At 63.1% G+C, this 20,065-nt stretch overlaps 2 protein-coding genes across 4 annotated transcripts; both read right to left on the reverse strand.

The window, feature by feature from the left end:
* Window positions 1–1,023: 1,023 nt before the first annotated feature.
* Window positions 1,024–12,924, reverse strand: TCIRG1 (T cell immune regulator 1, ATPase H+ transporting V0 subunit a3). 2 transcript variants are annotated; one of them, XM_047775080.1, is made up of 20 exons: window positions 12,796–12,924; window positions 10,326–10,446; window positions 9,880–9,958; window positions 8,866–9,092; window positions 8,693–8,778; window positions 8,257–8,383; window positions 8,091–8,173; window positions 7,824–7,917; window positions 7,442–7,654; window positions 6,650–6,794; window positions 3,937–4,076; window positions 3,699–3,856; window positions 3,528–3,618; window positions 2,872–2,990; window positions 2,582–2,795; window positions 2,138–2,260; window positions 1,928–2,029; window positions 1,728–1,845; window positions 1,249–1,426; window positions 1,024–1,165 (listed from the first exon to the last, which is right to left on the reverse strand). In XM_047775080.1, exons 2-20 carry the CDS (start codon window positions 10,440–10,442, stop codon window positions 1,078–1,080), a joined length of 2,502 nt encoding a protein of 833 aa, XP_047631036.1. In that variant the 5' UTR covers window positions 10,443–10,446; window positions 12,796–12,924; the 3' UTR covers window positions 1,024–1,077. The 2 variants fall into 2 exon arrangements, with proteins under 2 accessions (XP_047631036.1, XP_047631037.1); XM_047775081.1 differs by lacking the exon at window positions 12,796–12,924 and adding an exon at window positions 12,606–12,745.
* Window positions 12,925–15,913: 2,989 nt separating this feature from the next.
* NDUFS8 (NADH:ubiquinone oxidoreductase core subunit S8) lies at window positions 15,914–19,974 on the reverse strand. Of its 2 annotated transcripts, none has more exons than XM_047775089.1 (7): window positions 19,731–19,974; window positions 18,733–18,796; window positions 18,587–18,637; window positions 18,031–18,120; window positions 17,763–17,935; window positions 16,178–16,306; window positions 15,914–16,104 (listed from the first exon to the last, which is right to left on the reverse strand). In XM_047775089.1, exons 1-7 carry the CDS (start codon window positions 19,809–19,811, stop codon window positions 15,973–15,975), a joined length of 720 nt encoding a protein of 239 aa, XP_047631045.1. In that variant the 5' UTR covers window positions 19,812–19,974; the 3' UTR covers window positions 15,914–15,972. The 2 variants fall into 2 exon arrangements, with proteins under 2 accessions (XP_047631045.1, XP_047631046.1); XM_047775090.1 differs by lacking the exon at window positions 19,731–19,974 and adding an exon at window positions 19,137–19,447.
* Between the last annotated feature and the right edge of the window lie 91 nt (window positions 19,975–20,065).

The raw sequence follows: 20,065 nt of genomic DNA on the forward strand, positions 1-20,065 counted from the left end.
TGAGCATCAGGTGCAGCTCCCGCAGTTCGAACCAGAGGCTGCCGTCCGCATTTCTCAGCCACGTCTGCCAGGCACGCGGGGTTGCTGCCAGGCCCTCGTACCCCAAACATCATAGCTTGATGTCTCAGGGCCCTGAGCAGGGCGGTCCCAGCCCCGAGGGACAGGCCCCCCCAGCAGCTGGCCAGATGAGAGCTGCAGTGATGGGGCCAGGCCCCTGTGCCCACCGCATCTCTCCCTCAAGGCGGCCTTTGTTCCCGGGGCCTCCAGCTGAAAGAACCACTTGGCAGCTCCTCAGTGGGCGAGAGTGAGGCCTCTGGGAAGCTCTGGCCCTGCCTCCCAGCCGGGGGTGGGACCCACGCCAGAGACCCTCAGGCCACCCTCCCCAGTGGCAGGAGGCGGGGCCTGCAGTGCAGCTTAGCCCTTTGCCTGACCCTCGGAGCCCGGGGCAAACCCAGGCTGCCCTGCACAGCCTCGTTCCTTCTCTGCAGGAAGGTGGCCTCGGGTCTGACACTGCCCCATGTGGGGCGCCGGGTCCCAAGCTGCTCTCTGCTCCGGCGTGCGCGGCACGAGGATGTGAGAACACTGGCCCGTTCGTGCCGGGCCGCACCCTCCACACCCAGGGTGTCCTAGGCATCATTCTACAGCCAGTCTGCACACCCCCAAGGATGGGGCGCTCAGCCCCCGGCCCAGCCTGGGAAGACACTTGCATTTTCAGCTAGACTATTTGGGAAACATCCTCCTCGGTCCTAGTTGCGGCCCCCCCACGCCAGGAGGCTGGGGTTACTGCAGGTGTGCTCCTGGGTCCTCTCTTGACTTCTTAAAGCCCCAGATCCTAGGCCGGCGCCTCCCACCTCCCCACACGCGTACCAACTCCAGCTGCAAAGGGAGATGGGCACAGAGGCTGGCATGGTGTCTGGCAAACCAAACAGGCACCCAGGGGCAGGACCAGCCCGCGCCCAGAGCCCAGGCTCCGCTACACCGAGCCGCCCCACCCACTGGCCTTCCCGACAGGACAAGACACAGTTCCTGGGCCTTCCTCCCCTTTATTTCCTTCCCGTGCAGCAGGTGAGCGCAGGCTCAGGGGTGCTCTGCATCCTCCACCGCGAAGGTGAAGGGGCTCAGCTTGTAGCCAGTGCCCGCGTAGAACTTGTTCTGGAACTCCACCCTGGGGGTGAGCAGAGAGTGCTGGTGAGAGGAAGCCCCCCCCCCGCCCCCCATGCCGCCGGCACCCCCGGGCGGGCTGCTCACCAATGCAGCCGCAGCGCGTGCAGGAAGGCCGAGAGCCCCTCCATCACCAGCAGGATGGCCACGGTCATCACAGCGAAGGCAGCAAAGATGGGGACCAGCACCACGGCCACCACACCCATCTCGTCGCTCAGGCCCAGGCCCACGCGCATCACCATGGCCCACAGCACCTCCGACAGCTCTGCGGGGCCGGGGGGAGGGGGCTGTGGGGACCCGGGCGGTGGCCGCCCCACTCGGCCATCTCAGCACCCTGAGGCCCTCCCTTCCCGGGTGCTGGCCGGGGGCCTCCCCCGATGTCACCCCTTTACAGACAGGGATCCTGAGGCCCAGAGAAGCGACCCGCCCAGGCCACCCATTCAGCAGGTGGGTGTGTGTGTGTGTGTGTGTGTGCGTGTGCGTGTGTGCGTGTGTCCGTCTGTCTGTCTAGGCAGGACCCAGGACCACGCCTGTGCCCGGCCCGCCCCCCATGCACGGTCACTCACGGGCGTGGGCCAGGCTCAGGGCCCAGAGGCGCAGGTAGGAGGCCGTGTTGGAGATGCAGCCCAGGCAGAACTCGATGGTGTGTATGGCCTGGTGCATGAACACCTCGGACGCAACAAACTGGGGGGGTAGGTGGCAGTGAGGGGCGGGGCCGGCCGGGCCAGCAGCCACCCCCCACTCAGGAAGGCACCGCCACACCCACCTCAGCCTCCTCCCGGTCCCCCGGGCACTCTGCCTTCTCCTCATCCAAGCCCTGGCTGGACACGGACACAGACGCATCCAGAAGCCCAGTCTTGTCCTCGTCCTGGAGGTGGGAGCCGCAGCATCAGCAGACCCCTAGCCCCATGTGGGGCTCACAGCCACCCTGCCTCCCGGACAGAGCCCCCCCCCCCCGCCTCCCCCCCCCACCGACCTCTACCAGCTGTCGCCTCCGCGCGTGACGGCGGTGCTGCTGCCGCAGGAACAGAGGCGTGCCGAGCAGCAGGATGGGCACCATGGCCAGAGCCAGGACCACCAGCACGGACTGCACCACCTCCTGCCAGGAGGGCACGAGAGTCAGGGCACCCCTGCCAGCTGCATGCCAGCTCAGGTCACGTGATTCGCAGGGGCCCAGGAGCCCACAGCCCACTCCTCCCTCAGGGCCCCTCGCTAAGCAGGAGCGTTGCCCCACACAGACCCTTCTCTTGGAGAAGGTGCCCCAGGCTTCCAGCAGCCACCCCTGCTGGGAGCCTGACACGGTCCCTCGACTCGGGCCACCGTCCCACTCCCGTCTCAGATGAGGCTCCTGCAGCTGGGTGGCCCAGTGACCAGGGGAGCCCCGTGGGGGGCGTGAGCCTGCATCCCGGCCCCAGCCGACCTGCCCGGAGAAAAGTGGCCTGTTGGTGGCGCTGCGGGAGAAGAGGAACATGTTGATGAAGTGGATGAGGATGCTGGGGGCCGAGGCGGCGTCGGCGGCCACGAATCGCAGCCACTTGTAGACGATCAGGAAGACGAGGTAGCCGAACAGCGCCAGCAGGAAGACCAGCTCGGGGACGGTCTCCAGCAGCAGCCGGTGCCACTGGCCAAAGTGCCTGGGGTGGGAGCGGGCCGGTCACCGGGCTGCCCTGGCCCCTGCCCCACCCCGCGCCCCTGGGCCCCGGCCCTCACATGTGGTTGAAGACCCCCAGGACCACTCCGAAGGTCATGTGGGTGACCCCCAGGATGACAGACATCTTCATCTTGAAGGAGTTGAGGAAGCTCAGGTGGTTGACGGCCAGGCTCCAGACCTGGGGTTGACGGGAGGAGCAGGTGTCACGAGCGGGCCTCCCCACCCCGCCGCCCTCGCGGGCCTCTCTGCCCACCCCCGCCAAGGCCTCAGCTCCATGTGTCCCCTGCCCGAGGGGCAGCGGGGGGAGCGGTTGCAGCACACACTGGTCCAGACAGCCTGGGCCCCCACCCCCGTTCTTCCCAGCAGGGCGACCTTGGGCATGGAACCGCAGCTTCCTCGCCCCTAAAATGGGGCCAGTGCTGCTGTGCGCCCCATGGAGCTGTCATGAGGACCGGATAGAAAATCATTACAACAAGGGCTCAGAACGGTGTCCGGCCCAGAAGGGGCTACAGGATGCTGCCCCTACTAGGACACCCTTCTCTGCTTTTTGAGTGGCTGCCGTGGGGCCTCCGCCAGGCAGACCCCAGTCTATAGCGCCTGTGCCTCCGGCACCCGGAACTGGGCCTGGCACTGGGGGAGAGCTGGGTGAGCCCTGGACCCGCACCCCCGCCTGCATCACCCCCAGCATCACCCCAGGTGGACGGCGAGGACTCACCGGGTCAATGCCAAAGGGGTAGGGTTCCAGGAAGACGCCAGTGACATTGGGGTCCAGGGTGAGCAGCGGGTGCTCAGCCAGGAAGGTATCGCTGTAACAAGAGCAGGTGGGCTGGTCAGGGGTCTGGAGACCTCGGGACTTGGCAGGGGAGGGGCTGCAGCTGGGCCTCACCTCCAGCCAGACTGGTTGGCCATGGCTGCTACACTCCAGCCCGAAGGAAAGATGGCTGTGGCGCGGCTGAAACACTCATTGTAGATGAAGCCGGTGTAGACAGAGAACAGGCCCATGAGCAGGAGGAGGTAGCGGCCACCAAAGAAGGTCCTCCAGATCTGGGGGCGTAGGCACCGTGAGAGCCGACCTGGGCCCCACCCCTGCCAGGCTCCTCCCCACCCCCAGCCCCCCTCCTCACCTCGTTCTGCGCTGTCTTCACAGCCGGCCGGTTCTCGGCCAGCACCATGGCCAGGGCGAAGAGGAACATGAGCAGCCCGTGGCCCACGTCTCCAAACATGACAGCGAAGAGGAAGGGGAAGGTGATGATGGTGTAGGGTGCTGCGGGCAGAGGAGCCATGGGGTCAGCCAGGAACCCCATCCCTGTAGAGGGCACCACAGAGGCCCCCAACCGCCAGGGCTCCAGGACCCCGGGAGATGCAAAGGTGTTGTGTTCACCAGGCAGGGGTACCAGACCCCTTATCTGCATTCAAGAGCCAGCCACTTACTAGCTGTGCAACCTCGGGCTAGTGTCTTAACCTCTCTGAACCTCCATTTCCCCATCTGTAAAAGAGGTAACAATACCACCACTTTATAGGGCAATTATCACAGATAGACTCTGACAGATTATGAACAATATAAACTGAGCAGTTCTAGCTATTGTTATTTACAAGAAGAACTTTGAGCAGAAGCAGAAAGACCCCAGTGGCAATCCTGGCCCGCGCATGGTTAAGTTCCAGAAGGCCCAGTGGGTCACTTAACCTCTGGGGTCTCAGTGTCCCTTTAGTAAAATAGGAAAACTCGGAGTTCCCATCGTGGCTCAGTAGTTAATGAATCCGACTGGGAACCATGAGGTTGCGGGTTTGATTCCTGGCCTCGCTCAGGGGGTTAAGGGTCCGGTGTTGCCCTGAGTTGTGGTGTAGGTCACAGACACAGCTCGGATCCTGCGTTGCTGTGGCTCTGGTGTAAGGCAGGCAGCTACACCTCCGATTGGACCCCTAGCCTGGGAACCTCCATATGCCGCGGGTGCAGCCCTAAAAAGACAAAAGAAATAGGAAAACTCTTTCACAGGTGTTAGGATTCCAACACACATTCCTGCTGTGGGTGGAACTGTAGTCCCCCCCCACACAAAAAAAAATGTATGTGAAAGTCCTGACTCCCAGTACCTTAAAAATGACCTTACTTGGAGATATGATCTCTACAGATGTTGACAGGTGAAAATGAGCTCATTTTCAATATGACTGGTGTTCTCATAAAAAGGGGAAATCTGGACATAGACGCACACACTGGAAGAAAGCCCCATGAACATGAAGACGGCTGCTGTCTACAAACCAAGGAGAAAGGCCTGGGACAGGTTCTCCCTCCAGCCCTCACTAAGAACCAACGCTTTCATCTCAGACGCAGCCTCCGGAACAATGAGACCATAAACGCCTGCTGTTTAAGCCACCGCACCTGTAGTGCTTTGCTGAGGTAGCCCTCATAAACAAAAACCTCCCCCAAACTACTGCCGGGACCGCTGATGCCACATCATCAATCGTGGGTGTCTGGTGGTCATGCCTGTTCTACCTGTGGACAGGCCTCTGCCAATGCAGAGGAACTACGGGAAGATGAAATGCAGCGAGGGCCCACAGCCAAACTCTCAGATGCCGGTCCTGAAGCGTCAGCTGGCCTCAGAGGACCAGATCCCATCATGGCCTGCCTGGACCACCTTGGGGACCCCAAGCCCTGCCTCTCATCCACTGGCTGGGGCAGGATGCCTCCCTGGCCTGGGACGATCCCCCACCCCCCTGCCAAAGGGGCTTCATCATGGTTCACCCCACACCCATCCTTTGGGCTCATACAGAGATGTCCTGCAGCCTCCACCCAGTGACCCTGGGACAGGTACCGGCAAACGGGAGGGGACGGTCACTGCCCAGCTCCAGCCTGTTGTGAATGGGCACCTCGTTGCCAAATCTCTCACTTTTTGCCAAGTCTTGAAAAAAGGCAGATGTTTGCAAAAACAGCAACTTTCAACACTGGCACCTGCCACCGTCACTGACGCTCTGCCCAGATGGCCGCAGCTCCCTTTGCAGCTCTGTGCACCCCTCTGGCCTGTGCCCTGCTGAGGGGAGCCCCAGTGGGCCTCACCAGGCCAGTGAGCACCCAGGCCGATGTGTCTCGAGCTGTCTCACTGCCCAGCCTCAGGGGCTGGCTGATAACTAAGGGTGTTAGGTTTGGAAGTCCTGCCTTTTAGCCTTGACACAGACACACTGAAATGGCCCTGATGCTCCAGGGCTCCCCACGGGCTCAGGCTGAGGCCAGACTTCGCCCAGGACTGGCTCTGCCCGGCGCTCCCTGCCCTGCCTGCACCCCCATCCCTCGGGGTCCCTCACTGGTTTCTCCCGAGAGCACCTCCCTCAATAGACCACTTCCACCAGAGGTCCCATCTCGGGGTCTGCTTCTGGGAGAAATCTGACCTAGGGCTGCACCCATTCAAACCTCTGAAAAAACACAACGTGGCCACACAAAACACATCAGCAGGCTGACTTTGGCCTTGGGGACCTACTTGTGGTTGGCAACCTTTGGCAATTGTTAACCTTTCCAGCACTGCTCCCATGGGTACCCTTGCCCCCATTTTAGAGATGAGGAAACTGAGGCTCAGAGATGCTAAGAAACTTATCCAGGTGAGTGAGCAGGACTCCCAACCCAGGCCTTTCCTACTGCAAAGCTGCTATTCTCTGCACAGCTCTGCCGGCTCCCTGTTAAAAGGGTGGGGTGGGGGAGCGCTGGGGATGAACACGAAGCCCCCACCCTGGGCCTCCGAGAGCGAGATGGGGAGTGCGTCTCCCATCTCCGGAGGGCGGGACAGGCCCAGTGTGGACACAGCCCTCTCAGGCTTCCACCCAAGGCAGAGTGGGGCCTCCAGTGGCGCTCACCGGGGTTGACTTCCTGGTAGCGGCCCACGCCGTAGGCGTCCACGATGCCCTGGAAGCTGGCCGTGAAGCGGTTGGTACGGATGAGCGTGGGGGGCATGTCTCGGCAGGGGATACGGTGCACGACGGCGCTCACACCCGCCTCGCTCTGGGGCATCCGACCGGCAGACAGAGACAGACAGCTGAGACTGAGGGCAGGGGTTTTTCAGGGACCCTCGGAAGCCCGGCCAGGCCCACCTGGAGATGAGGAGCACTGTGGAGACGCCCTGGGGGGCAGCCAGGGGACCCGGGGCAGCCCCTCCTCCCCCTGTGAAACAGGATGACCCACCCCGCCTGCCCCAGCTCAGGGGGATTAAGGGAGAGCCAGAGACTGGACCAGAAGTCACTTGGGAAATGGAAGTGTGCCACTTCCCAACCAGGTGGCCCAGGAGAGGGAGCCCCATTGCCACAGCTGACCCCCGCAGGCAGGGTCAGCACGCCCATTTCACAGATGAGCCTGCGGCGCCCTCCAATCAGCCCAAGGTTGCAGGGCCGAGTGCCTGCAGAACCTGGATTTGAACCTGGTTTCTAATCAATGCCCAGTGCAACCTCCAGGGTGTGACAGCCCATCTCAGGGCCTCTGGGAAGTCGGGGCAGGGAGAGGGCATGCTGGGCCTGGGGCCATCACGGTGGACTTCCTGGAGGAGGGTGAGCCCTGGCAAAGGCCTGGCCTTGATGGTGCCAGGAACGGGCATGTGTTGTGAGGAAACCAGCCCCTGCCTGGTAGCAGGGGGGGGTGGAGACCCCCACGCTCACCGAGCTGTCCTGCAATGCCTGCTGCACGGTGGGCAGGTCGCGCGTGGCGCACCAGGCCTCTGCGATGAGGCACTTGTGCGTGGTGCTCACGCTGCATTGGTTGAGGGCCAGGTACACAGCCTTCATCTTGCGGATCTGCACCTGCCAGGGCGGCAGCAGCTTCTGCACCCGGCCCAGCACCTGGCTCAGGAAGCGCTCTGTCTCCCCCAGGACCTGAGGCCAGAGCAGTGGTCAGGAGCAGGGTGGGAGGTGGAGGGGGAAATGGGTGGGGGGCAGGATGTCAGGAGGAGGGGGGGTGGGAGGTGGGGGGGATGGGTGGGGATGGGGTATCAGGAGGAGCCGGGTGGCGGAAGGCGGGGGTCCAGCCAGACCACATGCCCACCTCCTGCAGCTCGTGGCTCTGCTGCTGCAGCTGCTGCAGGGCCCCGAGGCGGGCCTCCTCCTGCTCCGCGAAGGGGAAGACGTGGCAGTGGAAGCTGGTGGGGGGAGGAGGGTGATGTGAGGTGGCGGGGGGGGGGGGGGGGGGTCCAGGTCCTTCGGAGGCCGAGTCGACAGTGTGGACAGTGTGGCAAAGGGAAAGCTCGGTGGAAGTGACAGGCAGGGCCCGGGGCACGAGGGCAGCAGGGGACCGGCCCCCCGCGGGGCTCACCAGTCCGTGATCTTGCGGATCTTCTGCCCGATCTGCTCGCCCCAGTAGGAGATGAGGAAGGTCGTCCAGGTGGCAGGCTCACCCTGCCGGAGTGGGGACCAGCTTAGCCTGCAGTCCTGGCTCTGCCCGGGAGGCGCCCCGGCCTGAGCGCCCCCGCCCCGCTCACCGTCACCGGGTCCTCCAGCTGCTGCTCCGTCTCCCTGAAGCTGGCGATGAGGAAGCCGCGGCAGGCCCTCCAGAGCAGGCGCTCCAGGGCGGCAGCCTTGTGAGGTTCCACGGCACCTGCCACGAAGCTGTGGGGCCAGGCGGGGCTGGACAGGGCTGCCCCCACCTCCCCTGCACAGCCCCCCCCGCCCCCGCCCTGAGACAGCCCCCCAGCTGGGCCCTGCCCAGGAGGGCCAACCAGGCACACTGCCCCCACCCCCCCACAGAGAAGGCAGAAGCCCACCAGGCAGGGCCAGGAGAGGAAGATCCCTCTGAGGGTGAGGTGAGGAAAATGCCAGGCCAGGGTGGGGGCGGGCGAGCACTGGACTAGGAGTCCGAGCTGGGCCTGGCATCACCCCTGTGCTGGCGGGAAGAGAGCGAAGCTCCTGCTCACTTACTTGACCCTCAGGTCCTGGTGTGGCCCCCCGGGGGCCTGGAGCAGGGGGGTCCTTTCCAAGGGCATGTCAGTGTGCGTGGCTGCCAACTAGGAGCCAAGAGGCACCATGAGCCCCGGTCCAGGTGGGGCCGGGCGCCCCTCCCTGTGCCCCGCCCCACCGGGGCTGGCACTGACCTGGGGACCATGGCCATGGCCTTGGCTCAGCACGGCCGAGTGGAGCTGCAGCTGGTGCAGCTGGGCCCGCAGGGCTTGCTGGTTGCCCCGCACGTCCCGGAGCTCCTGTGCCAGGCGATCCGTCTCTTCTTGGATGCGCAGAAGGTCACGGGGTGGGGGTGCCAGCAGCACCCCCTCAGGCAGAGGCAGCGCCAGACCAGCCCGCCGCACCTCCGCCTGCAGGAAGGCTGGGTGCCGAGGGACAGGTGTCGGGGGAGGCTTTCTCAGGGGCCACCACCTGCTCATGGCCACTGTTGGCCAAAGGCTGGCTAAAGTCTAGGGATTCAAAATGCCACCGCAGATTCCTCTGGCCACCAGCTAACCGAGACCCCAGAAAAACCTCAGGCTAAACCTCCACCCCTGCAGGTCTGCTCTCCCTTCCCAGCCCCTGGCCCGGGCCCCACAGCGGCCTCTGGCAGGTGGCCCTGGCGCTGCAGGCCCGGAGGCAAGAGCTCCCATGGAGACCCACAGAGGACCTGCCTGGCTGCTTACAACCCATCAGTCAAGCTAAGCATTAAACAGACATGCTCTATCTTCCCACCTTGCAGGGTCCGCCTGGAAGAAGTTTCCAGAACAGGACCCAGGGGTCCCTCTTGTCCAGGGATAAGAACCTGGCCTCTGCCCACCCCAGTCCATCTGCAGCAGAGAAAGTTCTGCCCACACCTCTCCCCTGCTTAGTAAACCTCTGGGTGGCTCCTGGCATCCACAGGACAAAGTCTCAGGCCCTCCCTCGGTATTCAGGGCCTTTTGCAAGCCAGCCCTGGCCTGGGCCCTCTGCTCAGCTCCCCCAAGGCTGCCCCATTCCCAAGAACACCCCGCAGAGCCCAGCTGCCCTGGCCTGGCTCTGCAGGGCCTGGTCTGGACCTCCCTTCTCTGCCTTCCACCTGGGTGCCCTGGACTCTCCCTTTCAGACCAAGCTCAACGGGCACCTCCTCCAGGAAGCCTGCCTGGGGCACTGGCCCGGGGCCAACTCACTGAAGGTCTTCTCCAGCTCCTCGCAGCGCCGAACATCCACCACAAAGCGTCTCTGGAAGGCACTCACCGAGGCGTTGAGCTGTGGTTGCCGCGCGGAGGGGTCAGCTTCCCAGGCAGGGGGCCAAGGGTCTCCCCCCCACCAAGGGCCCAGGCCTGGCTGCCTTCCCCCAGAGGTGCTGAGCACACTATCCCCCTCCAGAAGCCCGGCTGAAGACAGACCGGACCCCATGTGACCCCGGAAGAGCGAGGCAGGGCTCAGGTGGCCTGGCTGATCCCAAGTTGCCGGGGGGGGGGGGGGTGACCTTGGCCGTGAATAAAGCTGGCCTTCCTGAGACCAGAGGCTGCCAGGACTCAAGCAGGGTGGGGGGCCAGTACGGGGCAGATGGTCCACCACCTGGGACACCCAAGGATGAGGCCTCCTCCCACGCCCAGCCCGGCCCACTCACATCTCTGAACTCCACGAGGCCCAGCTCCCCGAGCTGGCTCACGCAGGTGTAGGCAGCCGCTGTGGGCAGGAAGAGCTGGACCAGTGCCACCTCCTCACTCCGGAACATGGAGCCCATGGTTCTGAGGGGCGAGCAGGGGCGTGGGGCTCAGTCGGGGGCAGGTGGCAGGCAGTGCCACCCGCTGCTAGGACTTCTATGCTCATGCGATCCTGGAAGGTACCGTTACCACCCCCAGCGGACACATGGGGAAACGGGCCTGGGGTGGCTCAGTGGGGTGCTGAGGTCACACGGGAAGTGAGGGCACAGCTGAGAGTGGAGCCTGGCCTGGCTGACCCCACAGCCTGACCCACAGTCCAACGTCAAGCTCCTTCCCAGCTGGCTCTGCCCTCAGACCCCTGCCCCCCAGCCCTGGTGGCTCCTGGAGACAGTGGTTCTTCTCGCACCTGGCCTCTGCCCTGGTTGCCCCTCCTCTGTGACCTGCCCTCTCCCGAGATCCTATATACATCCCTGGGGCCCCAGGCCAAGGGCCACCTCCAGCGCTGGCCTCCTTACTGCGGGACCAGGAGCCCCCGCCTTTCCTCCCCAGGGAGCAGCCGCGACGAGGGACGGCAGGGCTGAGGTCTGGCCCGTCCCCACAGGCAGCCAGGGCCCTCCTCCCTCCCTGTGGTGTCTGTGTGTGCTGAGGGGGTGGGGGCCTCCGCCAGGAAGGGCAAAGAGAACTGGGGAGGGGGCTGTGAAGGGGGCCCTCCTCCCCGAGGCCCAGCTGCCTGGCAGCCACATTGTGGGTAGGAGGGCCGGCAGGGGCAACGGGAGGAGCCCTCCAGGTGTCGAAACCCAGGAAAGTGAAACTGTGGAAACTGTGAGACCGGCAGGAAGGGCCTGGCCCGGCTGGGCCTTGCTCAAACGCCTGGGGGTGGGTGGGTGGGGGGCAGGGTGGCTTCCAACGGGCCCACAGATGCCCAGCCCATAAGCCAGGACTCCATGGCCGCTGTGCCTGGCGCCCAGAGCCAGCCCCTTCCCCTCTGTGGGACTGGGTTTCCTTAGCTCTCAAAATTGAGAGGGGGAGAGGCAGGCACAAGTCAGGGCCCCTCTGAGAGGGTGGGCATTGGGAGGCAAAGTGCCCGCCTGCTGTCTCGCTGGGGCCCGCCTAGCTGGTCCCTTCCTCCCCTGGGCCTGGTTTAGGTGTAAAGAGGAGAAGCAGCCCCCTCCCCAGCCCAGGGCTGAGGAGAGAAGAGAGGGTGCCAAGAGAGAGACGACCGCGGGCTGCAGAAGCACCAGGCCCCGAACAGGGCTGAGTGGGCGAGAGAGCCAGGGACCAAAGCTCTGAGCCCTACCCAAGCCGTGATTGGCTGTGTGACCTTGGGGAGTCTCTCACCCTCTCTGGGTCTCTACTTCCTCTTTGGGTGAATGGGACTTAGCCACCCCAGCATACAGGAGCTGGGGGGGAGATAAAAATAACCAAGGCCCCCGCCCCCCATGTCACCTCATTTGAATCTAACAGCAATCCTTGGGGAAGGGGGCACCACAGCCCTATTTTATAACGGGTCAGCAGGGAGCCAAGCCAGGCAGAGCCGGGCCCTGGGGCTGCAGGTTTGGAAGTCCCAGCTCACAATATATGCTCAAGGGAGGGTATTTCTCTAACCCAGGCAGCCCAAAAGGCTGGGCTGGCCGAATGGGGGTTGTAGGAAGCTGGGTCTGGGGACCCGGGGTCGGGGGGGACAGCAGCTGTGACAACTCTGCCCTGGTACCCCTGCTTCACAGGGCCCTGGGGCTTGGGCACTTCCTCTGGGTGGGACAAGCTGCAGTGCCCACAGGTGTGCAGGCACCTGGTCAGACCCCTCCCCTGGCATTTCGGGCCGCCGTTAGCTCCTCCCCTCCACCTCATCTTCCCTGGTCCCGATTTGGACCAGGGGCCACCCCAGTGAATGACATTTACAAAGCAAATGAAGGTGCCTCGGTCCTTCAGGGTCCAGACTAGTCACTCTGCGGCCCTCTCCTCCTCCTCCCTTGGGAGGCCAAAGGCTAAGGCTGACTCCTCCAGAAACCCACCAGACTCTCCTCTGAGACCCTGGCTCACCATGATGAGCTGGGCTGGCGGAAAGGGTCTGTGCTTTCCTCTAGCTCTGCCTCTTCCTGGGTGGGTGGGCCTCAGTTTCCTCATCTGTAAAATGGGTCTCTCCCTCCCAGGAAGATGCAGCAGTGAAAGCTCTGAGCGCCACCTGGCCCAGCACAGCTGAGTTAGGTGTTAGAGGCCATTAACACCTAACTCACCTAACTCACCTTCTCTTTCTTCTGCCAGCTGCCTCTGTGGCCCCCACCAAGGCCTTATACCCAGCGACGGGCCGGCCGGATTGAACAGCCTGTACTGACCCAGCTGGGTGGGGACGCCCTGACTCCCTTCCGGGACAGAGGGAAGCGAGGGCGGCAGGCAGAGCTGGGGGCTCTGCAGCCCCCGGCTCGGGGGACTCACCCCGGGCTTGGCTGCACGCGTCGCGGATCCGCTCAGCACTCCCGGCTCTGCACTCCCCGCCGCGGCGCCCCCGCAACTCACTTTTCCCGGCAGGCGGGCGGGGCGGGGATGGGGCGGAGCCAGAGAAGCCCCGCCCCCGGTCCGCCCCGAGCACCCACACGGAGTCCTGGGAGCTGGAGCCGGAACCTGGCCGGGGGGGGCGGGGCTGGGAGGCCTTTCGGAGAAGCCCCGCCCCCGGCCCGCCCCAGCACCCACACGGGGTCCTGGGAGCTGGAGCTGGAGCGGGAGCCGGGCGGAGGGGCGGGGCTGGGAGGCCTTTCGAGCCTCAGGGCGCTTAATCTGGGCGAGGATACCTGGAAACTGGAGCAGAGCCACTAACCAGCGCCGTCTACACGGCCGGGGGGTGGGGAGGTGCCCAGCCCAAGCCCAATTCCGGGCCGCAGGATGGGATCCCCACCTAGAGGACTCACTGGGGCCCAAGGCCCACGAGTCCCCACCTCTGGGACCCCTTTGCCTGAGGCCACACTTACACAGGTCCTTACACCTTTCTGCTTCTGAGGACCCAGGACAGGGGCCTGGGCAGTGTCTGTGCCCTGGCGTAGGAGGCTGCTTTCCTCACTGGCAGCAGGACACCGAGGGCCAAGCCATGGGCCCCGCACCCAGCAGGCACTGGGCCGTGCTCTGCCCTGTCACTCCTCCTGCGGCTGGACGTGTCCTGTGACCTTGCTCCTCAGCTCCACGCAGTTCGTCCCATCCCAGCACCAGCCTCGGGCTCAAGACTGTCCAGCTGCCTGCACTCTGGACAGGCCGAGGCTGTACCCACGGGGGACCAGGGTGACAAGGGGCCCCTCCACTCTGGTGATCCTTGAACCCCCACAGGGCAAGGGTCTCTGAGAAGTGGGGAAAGGGGCTTGGAAACCGAGGCACCACCAAGGTTGATGTCTTCAGAAAAGTGGGGGACACTTTCTGGGGCCTGGGAGGGCTATTTTCAAGGAGGAATCTTTTTTTTTTTTGTCTTTTTTCTATTTCTTTGGGCCGCTCCCGCGGCATATGGAGGTTCCCAGGCTAGGGGTTGAATCGGAGCTGTAGCCGCCGGCCTACGCCAGAGCCACAGCAACGCAGGATCCGAGCCGTGTCTGCAACCTACACCACAGCTCACGGCAACGCCGGATCATTAACCCACTGAGCAAGGGCAGGGACCGAACCCGCAACCTCATGGTTCCTAGTCGGATTCGTTAACCACTGCGCCACGACGGGAACTCCACAAGGAGGAATCTTGACATGACCAGAGTAGCAGTGGGGGCCTCAGTGCAGGGTAACTGGAACTGCGCGGTCACAAATCGGCTGCACCCTGATCCCTCGTAAGGGAGGGATCGATTCAGGGGCTGAACAGGCTCAGCCGTCACCTCAAAGCACTCTATTTACCCCAGTACGGATCCAGGCTCCAGGTCAAGTGTCAAATATTGGTTGTGTCTGGGAAAAGCAAAATTAGAGGTGATTTAGTTTTAAAGCCTGTCTCTTACCGCTGGCCTTGCTGGAGATTTCCAGCAGCCCCCAGGACTCACGGTGCTAGACTCATGGACGCTCCATGGGCTCAAGTCTTCTAATGCCGCACGTCTCACCTCCGCCACTTTGTGGGTTGTAGGGGGCCCCCAAACCTTAGCAAGTGCATCAGATGGCCCAGGCTGGCCTGGTACGTAAGCCCAGGGGTTAGCAGGTGACCTGAGAAAAGGGCCTCCCTGGGGATGAACTGGGCAAAAGCTGGGTTTATTTACTGCAGGCCTTCTCAGAGCCTTGAACTTGCTAATATGCAGGGCCTGTCCCAGAGGGGTGAGGGCGCCTGGGGGTTTTCCTGCACTTATGGGTCCACCCTACATCTTCCCCTTTCTTTCCAAGAAGAACCTTGGGAGATTGGCGTTTTGTAAAAAGCACTGTGGAAGATAGAAAAAGGGACTCAGATCTCCCAGACCTGAATGAGTTTTTTCCTCAGATATGTGCTGTGTGATCCTCAGCGAGTCACTTCACCCCCTGCCCCCTGAGCCAGTTTCCTTGCTGCTGAGAATGATTTGAAATCCTCTCCCGCTCCTCAGCCCCGAGTGAAAGGGGGCTGTTTCGGCAACACTGCTGGCACTGGGTTTGCGTGTGGCCCAGGAGGGCTTTGCTGAGAATGCAAAGCGGGAAGTTCCAAGCAGCAGAAGCCAAGCCGGCAGCCTGGTCTGGAGAACTTGAGCAGGAAAGGGGATGTGGCTTGAGGACAGGCAAAGCCAGCTCACAGGCAGCAGGGCCTGTGTCACCCCCTCGTGACTGTCCCCCCCAGAGCAGGGTCCCCTCCTCCAATAAGGCTGTCCTGACCTTTCTGAGTTCCTGTTACTTGATGTATTTTCCGCCTGTGGCCTTGGGAGACCTCATGTCCTTTTTTTTTTTTTTGGCCGCACCCCTGGCACATGGAAGTTCTCAGGCCAGGGACCGAACCTGAGCTACAGCAGGTTCAGCAATTTGGCGTTGCTGAATCCTTAACTGCTAGGCTGCCAGGGAACTCCCATCTTTAGGGTCTTATGGTGGGTGGCCCTCAGGAGAGAAGCTAGGCTGCAGCCCCACCCCCTGGACACCCAGGATTAGGGGACAGTGGACCTGAGCTGACCCGCAGCCTGCTGAGCCCTGGGGGATTCACCCAGGAAGATGTGTGAGCAACAGGCTGCTGTGGGCTGGGACCTGGCCCCAGGGAGGGCCTGGCGGGGCCTGCAATGTCACACAGGATGGTGACTCTGTCCAAGGACTGGGTCCTGTGGAGCAATCCACAGATGGGCTCGCCCGGACAGCGCACTCATGATGGAGGCGGTGGGGAGATCAGAGCTTTTTTGTTTGTTTGTTTGTTTGTTTTGCCTTTTCTAGGGCCGCTCCCGCGGCATATGGAGGTTTCCAGACTAGGGGTCGAATCAGAGCTATAGCCTCCGGCCTACACCAGAGCCACAGCAACACAGGATCCAAGCCACGTCTGCAACCTACACTACAGCTCACGGCAACGCTGGATCCTTAACCCACTGAGCGAGGCCAGGGATTGAACCGCAACCTCACGGTTCCCAGTTGGATTTGTTAACCACCGAGCCACAATGGGAACTCCCAGGTCAGAGCTTTTTTATTGGGCACGAGGGGCTGCGGGCCCGCCGGGCGGGCAAGTCACCGGTAGAGGTAATCGGCCTGGATGTTGGCGGCGATCTCGGCCTCCCACTTGTCCCCGTTGTTAAGAAGCTTCTCCTTGTTGTACAGCAGCTCTTCGTGCGTCTCCGTGGAGAACTCGAAGTTGGGGCCCTGCAATTTGGGGGCGTCAGGCCCCTCCCAGGAGCTTCCTCCCCGGCCTCCCCCACCGCGGGGCCCTGCTCACCTCGACGATGGCGTCCACGGGGCAGGCCTCCTGGCAGAAGCCGCAGTAGATGCACTTGGTCATGTCGATGTCATAGCGTGTGGTCCGGCGGCTGCCGTCGGCCCTCGGTTCGGCCTCGATGGTGATGGCCTGGGGCGGGGGGTGGGTGCAGGGGACGGTCACCGGCCGGCCACGCTGGCCCCAACACCGAGTCCACCCCCGCTACTGCTCACCCCCACTCCTGGGGCCCTGGGAGCTCGCCGCTGCCCTTCCTGACTCACGTCCCAGCACGGCTGTTCAGTCAGCCTCTGAGCGCTGCCCTAGCTGGCTTTCCCCCGTTTGTAAACTGCCAGCATCTCCTGCCTCAGGACCTGAGTCCCACGAGGAGAGGGTGTGGCCTGCCTTGTTCATCATAGCACCTGCAGCCCCCAGGGGTCCCAACTGTAAAAGATGCCCAAATGCTATTGGTTGTCTGTTCAACAGCCTCCCAATTACATCTAGCTATCCGCACTTAGTGGATGAGAAACGTGAGGCTCAGAGAGGTCGAGGGGTTTCCCGAAGCCACACAGTAAGTGAGGGCAAGGCTCAGACTCAATGACAGGTCCTTAACTCTCAGTTCCTGGGTGCAGCCTCGCACTCGCTGGGGGAAGGGGTGGCCTGGGCCCTTCCACAGCCGAGAGGACCTTCGAAGTGGCATGGCCAAGGCCACGGATGTCCTCAGGAGTGTAATGAGTGGGACCTCAGACCAGCAGCCACTTCTCTTTGGGCCTCAGTTTCCTTGTCTATAAAAATGGCGATAATAGCCTCAACCTCCTAGACTTGTGTAAACCATGAAGCTTGGCACAGTGTCTGGTCCATGGCCGGCCCTCGCTGCCTAGAGTGCATGACTGCTATTATTTTTCGGGGCTCTCCCAGAGCGGAAAGAGCAAGGCCACAGGCTGTGGCATGGAGGACCTGGGAGTGGCCAGGAGATGAGCCAGGACTTGGACAGGAGCTGTCCTGAGTCACAGAGATGTGGCCTCGAGCAGCTGCTGGGAGGGGGCGCTGTGTGGACTGGGGGTACCCCCTGTGCCTGCTGGGCACACCCACCTGTGCCCAGTTGTGTCTTTCTGTTTCTATACTAATAGGCAGTGACTGCAGGCAGTCCCTGTGGGCCCCTCCAGCAGAACCGAACACTCGGGGCTCAAAGGAGCCGCCACCAGGGCAGCGAGGGCCTCAGCTGTGTCACCTGTGTCCTTGGGTCAGGCCCTGTGAAAGGCACACAGGCAGGGCTCTTCAGATCACTGCTGCATGTGGGTAAAAGCGGAGACCCTCAGGTGCCACCTCGTGGCTCAAGACGTGGGTTTCACTCCCTGGACCAAACCTCCAAGGGCGGGACCCACACATGTCACGTGGTCTGTCGGGGGCTGAGAGCTTCACTGCACTGAGTCACTCATCATTCCAATTCTTCACGGTGGGGAGTGGCTCAGTGCAGGAAAGGAACTTTCCTGGAGAACACATAGCCAGCAGGGGGGGCCAGAGTTCAGGGCCCAGCGCCCCCCACCCCGCTCCCACTTCACTCCCAGTGGAGGCTGAGCTGGGCGGTCAGGCAGGGTCAGGGGCTCACCTGGGCAGGGCAGACGGCCTCGCAAAGCTTGCAGGCGATGCAGCGCTCCTCCCCGGATGGGTATCGGCGCAGCGCGTGCTCCCCGCGGAAGCGCGGGCTCAGCGGGCCCTTCTCAAATGGGTAGTTGATGGTGGCCGGCTCCCGGAACAAGTAGCTCAGGGTCATGCCCAGGCCTGGGGGCAGCACAGGCGTGGTGGGAAGGGCCTCTCTTCCCTAACACCTCTGTGCCCATCTCCAGCCCACCTCGCCCCTCTGCCCCGGGGCCCACCTCGGACAAGCTCGGTCCACAGCAGGGTCTGGGCTGCCCGGTCAGTCACCGACTTCATGTCCATCGAGGGCTCACGCATGTTCACATACTCTGCAGGGGAGGCGGGCAGAGCGGCAGTGCCGTAGCGGGTCCTCACACAGGCCCTCCCCCAGGACTCCAGCTCAGGGAGATGAAGCCTGGCCTCCCCCAGGGGCCTGCTCTTTCACCAAACCCTCCCCTGCCGGCCTCTGGCCCTGGGCAGTCCTCCCTGGCTTCTCCCTGCACCTGTGCGGCCATCTAAGCCAGGAGGTGATGGGGGCAGGAGGCAGTTTGGGCATTGGGGTCCCGATGAACAAACAGGCTCCCAAGGCTCACACCTGGCAGCTCCTGACTCAAACCGCACAGGGCAGGGCAGCTCTGAAATAATACTGTGTAGCCACTGGGAAGGGCTGCCCCCCCAACGCCCTGCAATGACGGACTCGGCCCCCATGGACCACATTCAATCTCGATCACCACCCTCCTTTTACAGAGTGGCAACTAAGGCTGGGAGAGGGGGAGCCCTGCCAGGACTACTCACTGTAGGTGGCTGCGACCGCGCTGCTGTGGAGGATCCGGGCGCTGGGATGTCCTGCAAGGAGAGGGGTTCCGCTGTGCAGCTGCGACCTCATCCTGAGAGGTGGTACCGCACCCAACCCCAACCCCAGAAAGGCCCCCGAGTCCTACCTGCATGTGCAGCCTGGGCCTGGGCCAGGGCCCGCAGCAGCATGGGCGTGCTCAGGCAGCGCATCTGTGGGGGTGAAAGGGAGGGAGGTGTAGGTGGGTCCCATACAGGGCCCCCCTAGCCCCCCGCACTCCAGCACTGCAGGAGCCCTGACCCTTGACCCAGCACGACCAGGTCATCTTGTCCCCTACTCAACCCCATTCTGATCAGAGGCACAGGCAGCCTTCCCGTTCCCAGGTGTAGCCCCTCCCAGCCTCCAGATGGACCCAGATAACACTGCCAGCAGCCTTTACTGAGAGCTCCCTGTGCCAAGCACATTGCTAGGGGCCACGTGCACTGTCACTTTGTCCTCAGGAGAACTCCCACCCACCCCAGAGGGAGGCACAGATGAGAAGCTACGGCTCACCTGTGTGAAGTGACCTGCCCACAGTCACACCTAAGGAGGTGAGGCCAGGATGTGAGCCCAGACAGACCCCTCCCTTCACACCTCCAGGCCTCCCCTGCTGGAACCCTTTAAAGGCTCAAATAACCCTCCAGATCAAGTCAAGTCCTTTCCCCAGCATCCAGGCCCTTCTGGAACTGTCTCCCAGCCTGCAGTGACCTTGGGTTTTCTCGTCTGTGAAACGGGAGCTCGACGATGCCAAGGGTTTAGCCCCGAGCCTGGCACTTAGCCTGAGCTCAAAAGTGCCCCTCCCGTGACCTGTGACCTCTACAAGGCCCATTTCTTTGACCGCCGAATTCAGTGACAGGAACCCAACCCAGCTCCTTCCCCGACCTTCCTCACGACCTCTGACCCCACGGATGCGGGCGGCGCCTGCGCCCTGAGGGTATGGGCCTCCCGATCCGCCCGCTGCACGCTCAAGGGCACGGAGGCTGTGGGTCCTGGGCGGGCCGAGATGAGCCTGGGCGCGGAGCCAGCGGGGCCAGCAGGGGCTCCACACTCGCCCCCGACGCCGCGCTCCCCAGACCTGGCCTTAACAATTGAGCCCCAAACACCCACCTTGAAGCGCTGCCGCTCCTTCCCGTGCGGAGGAGGCCTGTCCACCGAGAGGCGGAGCCTACATTCCTGGGGCGCTTCCATTGGGCCGGCTGGCTTTGCCTTTTCCGCGCTGACTCTTCATAGTGTGGTCTGATTGGCTGGTGCGGCCAAAAGAGGCGGGATCAAAGACGACCTTTAGTCCGATTGGCTGGGGAAGAGCAGGCGCTCGAAGTGCGGTAGAGCGCCGCCGAGCTGGATTCAGGAGGCTAATGAACCGGGACTCCGGGTTCCTTGGAGGCGGGACATCCGAGGCGTGGTTTAGGGAAGCTGCTCCCGTTCTGACTGGGCATCCTGGC

The sequence above is a fragment of the Phacochoerus africanus genome, chromosome 4 (genome assembly GCF_016906955.1).
Source record: "Phacochoerus africanus isolate WHEZ1 chromosome 4, ROS_Pafr_v1, whole genome shotgun sequence".
NCBI classification, from domain to species: domain Eukaryota; kingdom Metazoa; phylum Chordata; class Mammalia; order Artiodactyla; family Suidae; genus Phacochoerus; species Phacochoerus africanus.